This window comes from Dermacentor andersoni, chromosome 3 (genome assembly GCF_023375885.2).
Source record: "Dermacentor andersoni chromosome 3, qqDerAnde1_hic_scaffold, whole genome shotgun sequence".
NCBI classification, from domain to species: Eukaryota; Metazoa; Arthropoda; class Arachnida; order Ixodida; family Ixodidae; genus Dermacentor; species Dermacentor andersoni.
Genome location: NC_092816.1, coordinates 7,756,954 through 7,775,093, shown reverse-complemented (window position 1 = coordinate 7,775,093; position 18,140 = coordinate 7,756,954). Strand labels below are relative to the sequence as shown.

General features: G+C 42.0%; 1 protein-coding gene across 1 annotated transcript in view; it reads left to right on the top strand.

Moving 5' to 3' along the window:
• Ack-like (activated Cdc42 kinase-like) overlaps positions 1–17,555 on the top strand; it is a 197,598-nt gene extending 180,043 nt beyond the window's left edge. Inside the window, exon 17 of the mRNA XM_050169392.3 lies at positions 12,416–17,555. Coding sequence (XP_050025349.1) covers positions 12,416–12,646 — 231 coding nt within the window. The 3' untranslated portion in view covers positions 12,647–17,555. The remainder of the gene's footprint in view (positions 1–12,415) is intronic.
• Positions 17,556–18,140: the final 585 nt, after the last annotated feature.

The following is an 18,140-nucleotide window of genomic DNA, read 5'->3' as shown; positions in this document are numbered from 1 at the left end:
ATTTAAATAGCTTTTTAGCAAGTCAGATGCAATACCACATATGCCATAACTGTTAAGCTTGCGTAGCAGGGTGTTGTGATGAACGCAATCGAATGCCTTTCGGAAATCTAAGAAAAGACCAAGAGTGTACTGTTTCATTTCGATATTCCTAATAATTTTTTTCTTTTACTGTTAACAGCGCCTGCTCTGTTGATTTGTTTTTCAGAATTCTATACTGCGAGGAAGTAATAACATTGAACTTATGGAAACAATTTTTGAGACGAGTATTAATGACACCTTCAAAGACTTCTAATAAAATGGGTAGCACAGAAATAGGTCTATAATTGGATATGTCATTCTTTCCCCCACTTTTGTAAACTGGACATACACTTGCTATCTTCAGCTGATCTGGGCTTTCGCCGCTTTCTAACATACGATTTGCGATGTAACGCAAGACATCAGATATTAAAGAATATACATGCTTCAAAGGTACTGCTAGTACTATACCATCATGCCCTGGTGAAACATGCTTTTTTACCTTATGTATTAATGAAGCTATTTCATGAGTAGTAGTTGGCATAAGCGCAATAGAATTTCGTAAGGGAGTGATTAAATTAGAAAGTGCATCCGGTACTGATGTGGTCACCGACGTACATATAGAATCTGCTACATTAATGAAAAAACAATTGAAAGTGGTTGCGAGATCAGAGCCTGTAAGTTCACCATTGACTGTCATAATAGTAAGGGGCGGGTCTGGATTACATTTATTAGTTAAAAGGTAATTTCACGCCAAACTTTCCTACTTTCAGAATGTACTTTGGTAAACCGATCAATATAGTAAGTAGATTTAGTTACTTTAACATCCTGGTTAAGTTTATTTCTGTATTTTTTAAATTCAATAGCTGTTGGCATCAAAGCTCTTAATAAGCTTGTGGTACAAATGGTTTTTCGTTTTAATTCTTTTGTATAGTTCCCGAGTCATCCAAGGCTTTTTAAACTTTTTGCAAGTTTTAGTTTCTTTTAGTAGAAAGGCATTGTTGTAGCACCAAAGAAACTGTTTATTAAATGTGTTTGACGTAGTCAAATGCATTATGTGCTTTGTTTACATCAGTTGTATTGTACACATTATCCCAATGAGAACTTTCAACTAATGTTTTGAACATACTCATCGTGTTAGCATTAATTACTCTGTATAACCATGGGACCTTCACATCTATATCGTGCATGACAGGCAGGAAGCAAAAGATTGGCAAATGATCGCTGATGTCATGGGACAGGGCACCAGAGAGAATGTTATTAGACACCAGATTTGTAATACGTATGTCTAGTAGACTACTTGTTTCAACAGCTACCCTTGTGGGTAAAGATATGCGATTCCGGCAGGCAAAGGATGCAACGGTATTATTGAATTGTGTTGCACATGAATCGTTCAGCAATAACTTAATATTTATGTCACCCATAATAATAAATACGCATCTGGTAGAAGTCAAATACACCAGTAAATTTTCTAGGAAGTCGCAGAAGTGCCATTTGTTACCGGTGGGAGGTCTCTATATTGCAACCACCACTACATCTTTAGTAGGTACAGTAATGCATACCACATTAGAATCTATTATGCAAAATTCCTCTATTACAGAATGTTTGTACAATTTATTTAGATACACAGCGAGACCACCACCCTTGCAGTGAAGTCTTAATAATCCATTATAAGTATAATTGTCAAAGTGGGGATGATCCTCATGGGATGTTGGCCATGTTTCTGTGAACGCCAAAAAAAATCAAATTCATGCTTTATGGACGCAAAAAACAAGTTCAGATGGTCACCCTTGTGTTTGATACTTCGAGCATTAAAATGAATAGCACTGAGCCCTTTCTCTAGAGAGCCGAGCTTCGTTCTGAAATCTTCAACATTATAGCCAGCACAAGTTGGCTCGCAGTTCATGGCAGTGCGACAGTCCATCTTAGGAAATGGACCTTACCTAGTCATTTTTTCCAGATCGCCATGATCAGTGATCCTCAGAGTGTCAGTCAGTTCACTTTGACGTGCGAACACCTTACCCCCTATAGTCCAGACCTATATCCATGACACTAATTTCTTACGTGCAATGGCGGCACCTAACAACTGCTTATTAAACTGAGATAGATGCTCATTAGTGTAGACAGCCCCTCCATCCGAAGAACCAAGCATACCGTTATTAAGTCTCTGTTTTCCTTGCCTTAGAAAGGAACATGTTCCTTTTTTCTCGGCGAACAAAACAAACTATAATGTTCATCTTGTCCGAGTTCTGAGTGGGAGTGCGGTGACATGTATTGATGTCTAATTCACTGACTGGTTCTCCAACAACTTAACCAATTTGTTTTATTACATCAACAGGCTCTACATTCGCCTTGACACCCTTTACTTACAAATTGTTGAGCCTCGTGTACTGCTGTAGCTCTTCAACTTGTCATGTCAACCACTTGTTCTCACTCCTAAAACCTTCATTACACCTAGCAAGTTCGCTGATTTCCTTTCTCAGTGCCCTTAACCTCGGAGGTGATCTTCTTCGTCTCATCGCAAGTGTCGCTGCAGAATTTTATGCTCTTTTTCACAGAACGAAGTTCTAATCTCATTTAACGCTTAAAACCATCGAAAGCTTTTGCGAAATCCTTAGACATATTAGAAGAAAAAGAAGAATGACAAATTGAACAACAAAAAGTGGGAACTGTAAGAGGTGTGGCAGCAGTGTGCAGCGCGCAAGAAAAACAAGAAATTGCTCCCTGTGGGTGCTTACCTGCAAAAGCAGATACCTGTAGTAGATGATTGCGCAGCCTGCGCACTGCTACCAACTAAGAGGACAGGTGAGGGTGCGTCCGCTTTTAAAGACCCAGGGCGACAGCTGGCCCACGCCGATTGGTTGATCGATGCTAGTCACACCAATCAGTTGGCATGCGCTGAACAGAGGGTGCTCCTTGCAGCGCTCTACGGCGCTAGCTTCGTGACAGCATAGTCTCAGTCCTAGATACACTAGGTTCCCTGGATCAGCTGCAGCTCGAGATATGGCTTCTTTCGTTGTCACTGCAAAAGCAGATACTTTTAATAGATGATGGCGCGGCCTGCACACTGCTGCCAACTGAGTGAGAGATTGCGTTGTATGGGCTGAATGTGTAGTATTATTATGGGCAGTGCCTGTAAGCATGCATTTTTTTTTCATGGCTCTTTCATTATAATTTTGCTTCTGAAGATCTGCTCTTTCTGTACTCAATAATCTTTCTTGCAGAAATAGTTTTAACTCTTTCATTAGCGCGAGAAAATGGTAGTTTTTTATAGGTCTCGTAAAAAAATTATTTGCCACCGCAAATAATATTCCAGCACACATTGCAGCATAGCGTACGGTATTGTGCATAATGGAATGCTGTTTCCAAGAACATGTGGTGCCAAACAAAAAAATTTATTAGGTAAAACATAAAAATTCTAGGAAGTTTCATTTTTGCTGCCAGTTGAGAAAAAGAACAGTAAAAGAACATGATATTTACAAAAACATCAATATCAAAGGAAATTCAGAATATACATTTCAAAGACAAATAGCCCAGGAATGGTGTCTGAAAAAATAAATGCTCAGTAGACCGCCATTCTTCGGATGCAAAAGAGAAACCAGGACCGGTTCATTGCTCATGCCATGCGGTGAAGAAGTTTCTAGATATCGTGAAGCATAGGTGCACTCCGCACTTTTCCCACAATACGTCTGGTTTTTGTTCAACTTTGCAGTCCTCGTAACACATTTTGCAGTTCTGCCTTTTCGGCATCTTCTGAGGATGGTTCGATGAGAAGACCAAGGAACGTACTTCACCAGTTCGTCTAGAGTCATGCGCCTCTTCCAGGATCGTTTGCTCTCAGCGTAGCTGGGCAACTACTACAAGACTATGCATCCAAGCATATCTGTTTGCATTTTTGCAGATTGTCTTTATCGCCTCTTAGAGAAGAGTAGAAAGAAATCCCACGCCGGTTGTAAACTGCCTTGCGCAGATCTGTAGTGCTGGGCCGAGATGTGCTATGGGCAGCCTTCTTTCATTTCATTCATTTCATTTTATTACCTTAAAGACCCACGAGGGGTATTACATAAGGGGTGGGTACATATATTTTGGTTAGCGAGTGTTAACACGATGAAACATGATTGGTAACATTATCGGCAAAGTTGGATGAGCACGTGATGGCTGCGATGTCGTTGGGTAGGTCGTTCCAGTCTGCTGCAGTACGGGAGAAAAATGATGCGGCAAAAGTGGTAGTTCGGGCACGAGGTCGGGAAACTTGAAGCGGATGACGAGTGCGATGAGATATGCGGGCTGGAGGGACGATGTAGGGTGGGCGACCTAGTGAACTATGGAAAAATTTATGAAACAAGCAAAGGCTGGCATTGCGGCGACGAAGTGATAAGGGCAATAAGTCGGATTCAGCTTTCAAAGCTGACACACTGATGTCGTAAGAATATGATGAATGGATGAATCTGGCTGCTCTGTTTTGGACTGATTCGAGTGCATCTATAAGGTAAGCTTGGTGCGGGTTCCAAATGGGTGAGGCATATTCTAATTTTGGTCTGACAAGGGATTTGTATGCTAATAATTTCACATGTTTAGGGGCTTGGCAGAGATGACGTCTTAAAAATCCAAGTGTTCTATTAGCGGATGAAATGATGTTCGTAACGTGTGTACTCCAGGACAAGTCGCCACACAAGGTAATGCCTAAGTACTTGTATGATAGAACCGGTTGTACAGGGACGTTAGCTATGACGTATGGGAAATGAAGTGGGTTACGGCGACGCGTGAAGGACAAGATATTGCATTTTTGAGGGTTAAGTTCCATTAACCAATTGGCACACCATTCCTGAATGCGGTTAAGGTCGTCTTGAAGAGATGTTTGGTCAGAAGCGTTATTAACCTTGCGATAAATTACACAATCATCGGCGAACATGCGAATATTACTAGAGACATGTGTTGGTAAATCGTTAATATAAATTAGAAACAGAAGCGGACCGAGGACAGACCCTTGCGGGACACCTGACGTTACTGGGATAGGATTGGAGTTGTGGTTGTTAACGGTGACGTACTGTGAACGGTTAGTCAAGAATTCTTCAATCCATTTAAAGATATTAGAGGGAAGGTTCAAATATGAAAGTTTTAGTAGTAGGCGTTTGTGAGGAACCTTGTCAAACGCTTTTGCATAGTCTAGAAAGATAGCATCGGTCTGTACGTTCGAATCAAGATTAGCCTGCAAATCATGAATAAAAATGGCCAGCTGTGTTTCACATGAGAAGCCTTTTCGAAAACCGTGTTGCGCAGAATGAAAAAAGTTGTGACAATCGAGAAAGCTCATGACATTGGAGTAGATGACGTGTTCCATGAGTTTGCAGGGTACGCTGGTAAGGGAAATGGGACGGTAGTTAAGGGGTGAATTTTTTTTACCCGATTTGAAGACTGGAACGACCTTACCGCTTTTCCACTCGCGTGGTAGTTGACCTGTTAACAGTGACTGTGAAAAAAGTAAGCATAAAAATTGCGCACAAATATCCTTGTTATTCTTCAAAAGCTTTGGGTTAATATTGTCGATACCGGATGAAGATGAAATTTTCATGGTTTCGATTAGGGACGAAATGCCAGATGACGTAAAGACAACTGGTGGCATAGCATAATTTATCACTGAGGGTGGTGCTGAAAATGATGGCGGTATTTCAGTTTCTTTCGTAAATACGGATGAGAAGGCAGAGTTAAACATAGTAGCGCACTCAGCATCAGTGAAGACTGTGCCTGACTCATCTGTGAGGGTTATTTCTGGTGCGTGATGCGGATTGATGACTTGCCAGAACTTTCTGGGGTTACTAGTTAGCATATTGGGCAAGTCCGAGTGAAAAAAGGTATGCTTGGCATCAGAAATAGCGGCGAGATATGATCGTTCAGCTTCGTGATATTTCGCCCATGCGCTATGCGTCCCCTGAGACCTGGCTGAACGGTAAAGACGCTTCTTTTTGTTCTCCAAACGTTTCAGTGTTTTAGTAAACCATGGCTTTTGTGAATTAGAGTGAAAACTAATTTGGGGGATGAATCTATTAGTTAGACTTTCGAGTTTGTCTTTGAACAGTAACCAATTATCTTGAACACTGCGGGAATAAAAACGTGACGAGAAGACTTGAAAAAACGCGTTAAGTTCATTATTTATGGCGTTATAATTTCCTTTGTTATAAAGACGGATGGTTTTATGGTATTTGCGGCGCCGGTTTGGCGTAAGGAGAAGGTTAGCGTGAATTACTTTGTGGTCGCTTATTTCAGGTAGGTATGTAATGGGCTGAACGCTGTCTGGGTGATTGGTTAATAAGAGATCTAAAATATTTGCACAGTTCTGTGTTACACGGGTAGGTTCAAATATTACCTGAGTAAGGTTGATGTTATTGCAAAAATCTAGGAATTCCCTTGTCTCTCCATTGTTAGCTATAGGTGCGGGCTGGGTATGCCAGTCAATATTCGGAAAGTTAAAATCGCCGAAGAGGAAGATGTGTGAATTCGGATGCTTTGCGGACAGTTGACTTAGTACGTTATTAAGCTGACGGGAAAAATCCTGGCTACTATGTGGCGGTCTATAACAAACGCCTAGTAAAACTGTGTTAGGTGCTGCGTGAAAAATTAGCCACAACATTTCGAGGTCAGATGAATCTTGTATTAGGGAACATGATAAATCTTGGCTAACGGCAATGAGTACGCCCCCTCCTCGTGAATCTTTACGGTCTTTCCGAAAAACTTGAAAGTTTGGTAGGTCAGTCAGTATTTCGTTGTCTGTCATGTCACTGTTCAGCCAAGTCTCAGTTAGTATAAGCAGGTTGCTGCTTGATGACGAAACAAGGCTAGAAATAATTTCACGCTTAGGAATAAAACTACGAATGTTAGTGTATATAACGGCGAGCGAGAGGTTAGATAAAGAAGCGTTCTTGGCGCGGTTCCCAGAGGATTCACGACGAGGTGATTGCTAATCTGATTGTGAGGGCCGAGTTGCTATTTCCTTGACTGTTTGCGTGGTTTCGTCGAACATGTAGCGCTTGAGACCAATATGCAGTGTCTTAAAATTCAGAGCAAACTTTGTTCTCTTTTCTTTAGCGAACGCGACTAGATGCTTTCGCGCATTTCGTATTTTTAGGGAAAAGTCCTCGCCGACGCTGAAGTTAGTTTCCTTAAACTTATGCCCATTCGATAATATGGTGTCTTTAATCTTAGATGAAGTAAACTTGACGATGATTGGACGAGTGTGGTTAGATTTGTAACGCCCAAGGCGATGGGCGCGTTCAATGTTCTCAGGGTTAATTGTTATACTCAAGTTCTGACAGCAATGGTTGATGACTGTTTCCTCAGAGCCTGCAAAATTTTCGGATGGGTTAGTATCGGGAATGCCATAGAATATAAGATTATTGCGGCGCGAGCGATTTTCTGCATCCTCAATTCGCGCATCTAGAATGTTTAAATGTCGAGCAAACCCAGCACTCTCAGATTTCATTGCTTCGAAGTCGGTTTTTAGATGTGAAAAAGCTTGGAAATGGGCCTCCAGATTGGTCATTCGCTTAGTCAAGCCGGCTATCGCAACTTCAGTGGAATTGATCTTAGTTTTGAGGTCTTGTATTTCGAAAATGAGCTTGGTTTGACCGGCGGATACATTTTTTAGTTCAGCGAGCACATGGTCGATAGCGTGAATGGAAGTTTCTTTGCTGCCAATGGCAGCACATCATAGCCAAGCAAAGTATGCACGCTGAAGATAATCAGTAGAGCTCTCGGGTCGTGCCAAAAGATCGGCAGATAAGTGCGGACAGGAAGGAGACTGCTTAAAGCCGTAAAGGAAACTGGCCAGTGAACAGCTGCAGATGTCCCATGCTGACTCAAAACATTGTCACTGTCTGAGCTTGAATCTGCTTTGCTGTCATCTTCAGAATCATAACTCGAGTCCTCATCACTAAATTGAATTGCGAGTGAAGCATAGTTTCGAGCACGACCCTTTTCTCGCGATGCAGCCGCGCGGGACGACCCTGTGGGAGTGACATTCGATAACTGCGCAGTGACACTGGCAGCGCCCCTTGCCTGGATTTTACAAGAGAAGCAAAAGGGAAACTCTTGGAAACTGGTTGAAAATGCCAGGTCCACATGTTGGATATGCGGTGGACCTTCAGAAATACACTTCCATGGAATAAAACGACTTGGACCCCGAACCAAAGCTTACTAGTGAACAGCTGGCATCATTCGCGGTTAATTATCACTGCTCAGCACTGTCGGATGGCAAAGCCGGTGATATAATGTAATTCTTGACTTGCTGGGAGTCATTTGATTAGAAAATTTTTATGCTAGTGCAGCGTAATTGTGAGTGGCATGCTTTTTGTCTCGAGCGCCACAGAAGGTGACAGTCATGCCTCTTTTCGCTGCAACACACGCACATTAGTTTGCAAAAAGGCCTGTCAAAAATCACAGGATCGCCGGAGCATGAAAATTTAAACTGATTCTGAAAAAATGGAAAAGAAACGGTTGCAACATGTCAAAATCGGCGATCTGGTGCATCAATCACCCGTGATCGGTTTGCATAGGCATGGTAGCGAAAGAGTTAAGTTAATAAATAGATCAGCGATTGCTGTGAGCCGTTTTTGACTATTCTTTCAGTTCTTTCGAGATACCTTTTAAAGGCAGTGAGGTATTTTGTTAAATATTGTTCCATTTCAATAATAATCCAAGAAGCAATGTACCAAGGATATATCTGACCTTAATCCTAAGACTACTGGGACACTTCCTTTGTTTAGTGTAATTAGTGTACATTTTAAGGTGCAATCTTTATTTTATTTGTTTTGCAGTGACTTTACAGGATTAAATGAAGGAGCAAAAGTTGTGGCTTCTCATATTACAGTTATTGCATGTTACTTGCATTTGTTTTGAGCAAACCTCCGCAGGTAGTGCATTCAAGTGGTTTGTTTAAGTAAGCTTTGTTTGGGTGGCGAAGCCTTTGCTGATGTCTGTTTATTAGTATATACATGATGTCTGAATGAAAGCCATTTGAGGATTTGTGGTGTGGCATGTGTTGGTTTCAGATGATGTTGATTCCACGCATATTGTCTGCTTGGACCATTCTTTCGTCTTGGCATTGGTGGAATGAGTGCTGCAGCTAGCTTAAGTTTCTGTGATGTCATGTTTGTCTTGTTGGAACGATGAACTTAGTTATGTTGTAGGCTGCACCATCTTAAAGGTAGTAGGGTCAGGGCTGGGACTGCCAAAAGGCATTTTGGAGCACGTAAAGTAGCATTTCGGAGCAGTTTGAAGCAGACAAAATTGAATTTGGAGCAGTTTGGAGCACACTAAATTGCTTTTTGCAGCAATTTGGAGCAGGCCAACCTGAATTTTGGCAAAATAATAGAATATGAAATATGGCAGCACACTTTGAAACCGTGACAGAACACAGAATGGTTAAACTAACATGAGCAGTGTACTGCAGCTGTCTTAAGCAACATCTTAAGTTGAATGTTGAACCAGATTACCCTGATACTGAAACAGTCTAGTGCATGCAAATTTCGGTAATAGTGCCTGTAGATTTTCACTTAGCAGTAGCAGTCACAAAAACGTACATTCTGCAATAGCGAGTCCAAAATTTCCAAAAGTAACCCTAGACATCTTTTATAAATACATTTTTCTTTAATATCTCTACAATGGGGGTGAAGTGCCCAGGAATGCGCTTTACCAGCAGATGGTATGGAGAAGCCAGAGTTATGAAATACTGTGGTTTACTGAAAGCCATATCTATATAATCCAAATAGTTTTGCCTTGCTGCAAGCCAATCACAACATGGGGTGATAGAAACGAGCTTTGTGGCTATAGCGTACTAGAATATGGAAAAGTGGGTAGGGCGGTGGCATGATGTATGCTTTTTTGTAAAGCCAAAAACATCAGTGGCACTATGATTTTCTAGATCGGGAAGAACATGCCATTCCTGTGCCGATGCTCATGATGATAGCTAAAAAGGTTCTCAAATTATGCAGTTCAGTCAACACGGTAACATAATTTCTGGGTCACAATGTGTCACCACAGACTCTGAGAACTGCAGTCGAACCTGGGCCGGTATAACGTAAAACTATACCAATCTGTCTTTATTCCAAATCCGCCGTTGGCCTTTCGTGATAGGTCAAAATGGCTCGGCCCTTTCCCATATGGGCCCAAAAACAGATTAAAATAGTTTTAAGTTATACCAGCCCTGGGGACAGAGACACTCACCTGGTGAACTCTCTGCAGCGCCGCCTCCCTAATGCAGGATTCTTTTGCATTCCACAAGGTCAAAGCTTTGGCCAGCACTTCATTTCCATAATGTAATTACAGCTACACCTCTGTATGTAAGCAGATGTACCATCACAAACAAATAAAATGTGAATAAGAAATAACAAAGTAGAACACCTTTCTTAAGTAATAACTCGCTAGCATGATCTCACGCCACTACTTATCCAATTGACAAAGGTGGCATAAGGCTCAGACTAAGCTTGAAGCCAAAATTTTGCTGACATTGCATATTGGTGAATACATATAGGAAAGAATCTGTTCTAGTTAGCTCCAACTTGTTTAACTACCATATAGACACATACATCATCATTCTCTTTCTAGGTATGGTTTTATGAGGTGGTTTCACTCTACGTAGGAAATAATCACATGGAGGCACTAGCAGCATAAATTCAGATGCAAACCATTTCAAGACTACTCCAATGCATTATTTCGTTTTCATTTTGCGTGAGACAGAGAACATTTGTAACAGTGGCTTAATTCAGACTCTGAAAGGTACACATGGCACTACTCCATGCTTAAAAACTAGCTACCAGTTAATGTCCAATTTTTTTGGACTCTCTAAGGGCCACGAAAACATAAAAAAAAAGATTAATGCATCCCCAAAAGGTTAAATTGTCACAGGCATGCCTGAAATAGCTCTGAAGCCCTGCCAGTACACTTATGCGTATCGTAGCTCACACTTCAACAGGAGATGGCGGGTGCCTGTGTGTATAATTAAGGGATACATACCATGTACCGTGACAGTTGCCCCTTGACACTTTTGGTATGCTTCACCGCAATACATTTTGTATGCTTGACCGCGTACATTTCTGTATTGCGGCGAAGCTGACTTTCAAGTAGCATATGCAACACGACATGCTTTGTACGCTTCGAAGCCATTGGTGAGGATTACAAAGGTGGAGTCGGTGCAACTGATGACAGCGGCCAATTCTTTCAATGAAAATAATGCCACCGAACAGTGAGAAGCTTGGCAGCGAACGTCTGCAGCAGCTAGGCCTAGCGTTCCCACGGTGGTGGCTGCCAGCGAATTGGCGTGCAAAAGTGCTGGCTCAAGGCACTGATATGATCCAAATGGTAGTGGCTTTGATTAATGCTGTTTCAGACCTGCAGTCACGGTGAAAAGGTCTGTGAAAATTCAGACGACAACATTTTTTCCATCCAAAATTTTAGAGGTTCTTATACATTCACTCTATGGGGTATGTGGCAGCTCAGCGAACATGTCCGAATTATCGGGCACGTCCACAAAATCAGTCGTTTACTGTGATTACACGTAAAAAGTGTTCATTACGGTAAGCATTTCTATTCATGCCAATGGTACAAGAGCAAAACCAGAGGCCACAGTGACAAGATAATGAAGCACTGGATGTGAGGAAAAAACAGGTAAAAAAGGTTCTAGTTTGCTCACAGTGCCCTCAGCTTACTTTTCATTGTTTTGCACCTCAGCTAGGGAGTGCCATGCTGTTTGGCCCACTGAACCATATTCTAGTACACTTTAAATACAGCCGCCCTGGCCATTCCAACAGCAGCGACGACAGCCAGAAGTGGCTACGTGCGTACCGGCCACTTGCCGGAATCACCAAAAGGTCCATTGTTATAAGTTCGAAAATCGTGAGAAACTGTATAGGAGGCACCGTTGCGTGGTGTGTGTGGAATGTGAACAGCTGCACTCTTTTTCCAAGAACGAATCCCCTCATTGATCACAACCACTTCCGGAGCACACATGCCGAAGGCGATCTGGCGCAGCTTGGGGCAATTGGCGCTGGAGTCCCACCCCTGTAAGGTAGACAGCTGGGCTAGTTGGAACAGCATTTGTCCCATGTCCCTCTTTTTGTGTTGCTGGCACTTTTCACATTGGTTTCAATTACATACCTAAGAGTACTTGTGATTCTGTACTGTTGTTTGAAATCACTGCAATGCCAGAAAAGAAACCTGGCAAAGTCGTTTTTCCAAAATGTTGGCTCCAGGCAGAGGCTTCTGTCATTTCACCATTGCTGATCCCTTCAAGCTTCCTGTAATCACTTTGTCTTGTAAGGTGAAGCCACACCAGCTGATCTGGGTTGTGGAGGAAAGATAGGGCAGCCTTACTTCTAGGTTCAGTAACCATTCTGTTTCTCGTACACAGCGTGTTGGCGTAGAAGAGTGCCTTGTGGCCCTAAATGAAGTGGACTGGGATGTGCACAAAGGAATCAAGTGGCTGCGGCTTCAGCAGCAGCTGCAGCAGCGGCATGGCTTGACTTTCCCAGCTGATGCTTGCTCCCACGCCCTGGAGCAGAGTGGGTGGAATGTCTTGCAGGCCACCAACCTCCTCAGAGCTACACAGGCAAGCACCTTGGATGACACCACCGAAGTCTGATGTTTGAACCTGGTAGTGAATTTACTTGGGAGCTGTGGGGGAAGAAGGGAGTGTGTATGGGTGTACACATATTCTGCTGCATAAACTAGTAGCCCCAAACGATGAATTTCATTAGTGAAGCACACTCCATACATTATTATTCACTACCACAACATACATAGCAGAATAGCACCTCTGTTCTACTGTTGGCTGCAGGATTCATGAATTATGCACACAAAATGCCATACAAGTTTACCAGAAGTATATTTAGCTGTTGTGAAGACCTAGGAAGAACGCAGTAGTAGCAGAAACTGCAAATAGGTGGATGCTTAGCTGCTGAACAATGCCATATTTGTCACTGATTTTGGAAATATTGGCCTCTAATTTTACTTGTATGGATCCATCTAAGTGAAGCAATGGAAAAATCAGAACTAATCAGTTGTATTCCATTTACTACAGAAAGAAAACTGCAGCTTGAAATACATTGTAGCATGCATACTACAAGGAACGGTTTTGCGAACATTGTGCTCACCCTTCTCGGCTCAGGTAACACTGATAGCATGAGTGAGTGCAGGCCCTTTACAGTGTCGAGTCCACAGTATCGCATCATGCCTGGTGAGCAGACAGAATGGGCCACAAATTCCACTACTTCCATTGTTTGCACGTAGCATAATAAAGAACATGTAGTAATCAAACAGGGAAACAAAAGACGCTGATTTAAGTCATGCAGTTCACCATAGTGTTCTTATATATTGAGCAGTACCATGTGCTGCTGCTTTTTATGCTTGTCATTTTTCACATCTGAGCTGCTGCTGGATTTTTCATGGAAGCCTGTGTAGTGAAGACTGTGAAGTTCATAAAAAAGATTGTAAGTGTCCTGGTTTTACGTTAGTTGTTCATTACATCTGTGGAGCCAGCTGAGATAGTTGGCACGGGTGCCTTGTGCTTTTGTATGTTGTTTGTAGATTCTCGAGCATTTAAGTACTACTGCCTGTGGCTATAGATGTTTCACAGTGTTTTTTGTGCCTACTACTTCGTGGTTGTCTTCTGTAACAGATGGTAGGCAGGCTGATGTGTGTGTGTGCCTGCCTGAACAGTGTCATAACTGTCTGCTTTGCACTTTAGGAAAGCAGTGAAAAAGGTGCCTTCAGAATTTGGTGACGCTCTCACGCAATTTTATTTTCTGTGTGCAGTTGTAGTGGCAAATGTTTTGTGTCTAACATGTGCTTCGAAACAAGAGCGTGTTTTCCTTATACTGTATGCTTTACTTACTTGGGCCCTGGGTATGGCAAGTGTTCTTTAGTTAACAGCTCTGCACAAATAAGTGCTCTAGGCATTGTATATGCGATAAGAGAAATTTGTGAAGAAGTAAATTGGCTGTGAAACAGGTGCAAAGCAACTAGCTGTTGAAGGAATCCGTAGTCTGGTTTCGGTGCAATACAGATAGGTTATTATTGCTTAACCCTTTCGCTGTCGGACCTTTCTGGCCGTGACGCACCCCCAGTGTCGGCTTGGTTTCAGGGAACGAGCATAACAGGGAATGAACATAGCAATTTATTTTTGATTATGATTGGTATACAAATAACATAGTCAATGCAATATGCACATTTCAATGTTCTGCAGCTGTTATTAGTAAACATCATCATCATCAGCCTGACTATAACATCCGTTCAACATCCGAATCTGATGATGCGGAACTCATCTCTTCGTCGCGTTAGACGCTGTCCGAGTCCAAATCCGAGCTCGGCTCGTATTCTGAATCATAAGAGCCACCGCTCCAATGAACAGACGAAGGTCTCGCGCCGCTCAGCTATCCGAAAGTAACCGCGCGCAGGGAGAATGCGCTTTCAGTCGCCCGCGCAACGGAGATAAATGGGACGTTGTGTGATCAAGAAGAGGGAGATGGAAAAACGCTAAAACAAAGTTCGAAGGGCTTTACGTTTACTGCTGCAAGTCGGAAGCGAGGGTGCGGCGAGAGAGCGAAAGCAGCAATCGAGTCACCCTTTTCGGAGAGGCAACGGCGACGCGTGCGCCTGAACTTGACACGCCGTAGCAGACGCGCCAACAGAAGAAAAATAAAAACCTTCAAACAGGCAGAGATGGCAGAACAACCCTGAACCCATAACCACACGCGCGCGACGCATGATCCAGCGAACGCGGAGCCACCGCGCCACTCAGCAAAAAGAGAGGGGGGCGTGGCAGTCGCACCGTACTCTTCAATACATGTACTAACACAGGTCGGGGCGAAAATACGAACTTGTAGGAAGAGCCAACAGATGGCGTGGCCAAGTCCGGGAGCGCCAGCTTTGCGCTCAGGCGCAAAATTTTGAACGCGCGATAGAGAACGTGCCGGTATGTCAGTGACACTGTGGGGGGGAAGCACGATGACGTACCGGTACGTCCGTGACAGCGAAAGGGTTAAAAGAACTGTCCATGTTGCTTCAGTAAAAGGGATAATCAAAAGCAGTTAACTGTTTGCTTTTTCACATCGTGCATGGAGTGAGCCACAAAAAACCCAGAACCATTAGAAATGTCAGTTCTGGGAAAAAGTTGAGGCATATACATTGCACACACATTCTAGTCAGCATGGAGGTTTATGCTGACATACTGCCACTGATGCGTGCTACTATTGGAAAATACATCAAGTGCGGGACGTTCACAAATTCAAGCAGCTCTATGAATTGCTGCACCAAGTGTGTATTTAGGAATCTCCTGTATGCACAGAAGAATTCTATATCTCAGCTGATAATGTGCATTTTTTTACTCTGCCTCCACTCTTCTCTTTATGCCATTCAGAGACTTACCATACAGGCATGCTACGACTATGATCAACTTGCACACAAGATTGTCAAAAAAAAAAGCATTGCATAGCTACTGTGGAATTGCACCTACTTAAGTGCATCTGTGTTTGCAGTGCAATGTATTATGGCACCACATAGGAGATAGTCTCTAAAATACATTTTAAAAACTGGCAGGTGTTTGTGGCTTACCATATATACATATATATGAGCATCAAATGCATGCTACTTGCCTAGCAGTAGTTACCTAAATTGCAATTCCTATGGCTGTATATCATAACTGGTTTTCCGAGCACTGCAAGATCTTAATTTCTTTTTGTACTTTGTTGCAGTGATATTAACTTTACTGAAAGTGTACAGTAATGAGTCCAGTAGTTAGGCCTATGAACCTATAAATGCCATAAAAGCTTGTCAAAAAATTACCTTTCTCATGTCTCGCCTTACTGAGCTTGTTTGTTGTGCTGTATAGTGTTGCGTGGCTGCAAGCTTTCTCTTCTGCATCTAATTTCTTTTTTCATAGACCTCAGTGCCTCAGATAGAAGCTGTTTTGTTTGTGCCAAGCACAGTCTGTGCACTTTTTAACAAGGCCATCTATGATTTAGATCATGGATGCATGATTGAGCTCATTTCTAAATGTTAAAAAAGAGAATGCAGGTAGTCAGTATTTTAAGTCAGACACAGTATCTACTCATTGTGCATGTTCTTCACTGCTTAAGCATATTGTAGAATTTAAGATCTTCCTTGCAAAGCATGTGCCATCCTCGTCATATATAATTGGTTCTCATTTCAAAGTTGCCTGTTTTGTTCCATTTCCTCAACACACAGCTTCATTCGAATCCTCCTTTGCACATGCATGTTGCCAAGGGTGCTGGCAGAAAACCAATTGTAAAGTATGCTTCTCTGTGACATTTGCACACCACAGGAAATGTGTTTTCCGCACAGATATAAACATGTGTAGCTTTCGTCATAAGTAGGTTTTAGTTTTGTGCTCCTGATAGTGAACCAGTGAAGCATGAGCACTTGAAGTGTCTTAAAGTTCTCAACACTGATTTCAACCTAGCTTTCTTAGAGCAATAGGCAGTGCTTTATTTTCTCTGTTAGTGCTGCCAAGGAAAAGAGCCCGTTAGTGTAAATATATTTATGAATAGGCTTTTCTAAGCGTTAGGTTTGCCTTGTGCAAGTTTGTATATGTTCGATGTATGCTTGAACCTGTGTGTTCAGTGAGCAGTGTTGTGGCAGGCTGCATGTCATTGCAGAATTTATTTCACACAGTTAGCCATGCACTGTAGCTGCCACATACATAGTCCTTGTGCTTGGCTGTTTGCTTATAGGTCCTGTTTTGTCATGGACGAACTCCTAGTACTATTTCGTAATTGACAAACAGCTATATTCAGGCAATCTTCATTGACTGATTGGTAATAACTTCATCTTTTGAAACGTCTTGTATCTGTCTAAGCTTCTGGAGGTGCCAATTATTAATAGCTTTATATGCTAACCTTTTACACTGCAACAGAAGCAAGCTGAACAACTAAACTTGCATTCCTGTGTTACACGCCAGCTTTGTTTGACCGCTGAAGTGAAATCTTGGCAGCTGTATGTTCAGCATGCCTTCCATACATATGCAAGTGTGTTTTTTGACGTTGCGCGAGTTGCCCTTCTGAGAAACCATGAAAACCATGTGGGTTCAAATGCAGAACATGCTTTCAACCTGGCTATGCATGATTGCTAATCATGCGGAAAATATTTTGGCTTGCTGATGCTTTCTCATCTGGCTTTTAAGAATCTCAGTGGTCCGTTTTTTCCCCATCTCACTTTGCACCTAAAAATAATATTCCCCTGGTTCTATTCTGCAAGTTTAAGTGCGGCGCTACAATGGAGATATTTCATTGAAATTACTAACAGAAGCATCTGTCCCTATTTGGTATTGAAATGGTTTAGCTACCAGTGTTCTTCTGTTAAATTTTAAACTAATTTAACTTGTAACTAAAAACCTTGAGACAAGACAGGGTTTTTGTGTAATTCGCAAATGTACAAGTGTCTGGAATGATCTGAATGCTATTTTGCTGCTGTACGCAGAAACTCTGTAACAGTTCTACTTAGCATTGCATGCTGTCAATAAAATGTTTGATGAATGCATGTTTCTGTGTTATCAAAGCAAGTATCTATTCACACAACATCGTTAGTATTCATAGGCTAATTTTGTATGTACAGTGAAATCTTTTTCCGCCATTGGGAAAATGTTTTTAGAATTAATAGACAGTTTCAGAATAAACGGGGTGTCTACAGACTTGCATACGAACATGCTGCCAAGGGTTACAAAATTCACCTTATTTAAGTATGTGCAAGGGTCCCATTGCAGTCTTTGACTTTGGGACCCTCGTCTGCATATTGTCTCTTACCCATTTACTGTATTTAAAGAATAATAAACTGAAACTGAACATAATAAAAGTATCCGGCAAATAAAAATCGATCTAAAATAGCCTGAAAGTACATACGAGGAAGCTGTTGTATATACAGGGTGTCCCAGCTAATTAGCCAGAGTTTAAAAATATGTGAATACCATGTAGCTGGACAGAACCAGGGTAATGTTGTTTCTCGTTGCTTGGAGGTACTTAGATTTTTTAATTCTACGTAATTACATAATTAGTCGTAATTGATTAACTTATCAGATATTATGATTAGATGAAAAGTGTCAATGAGAAAATTGTAGAGCAACA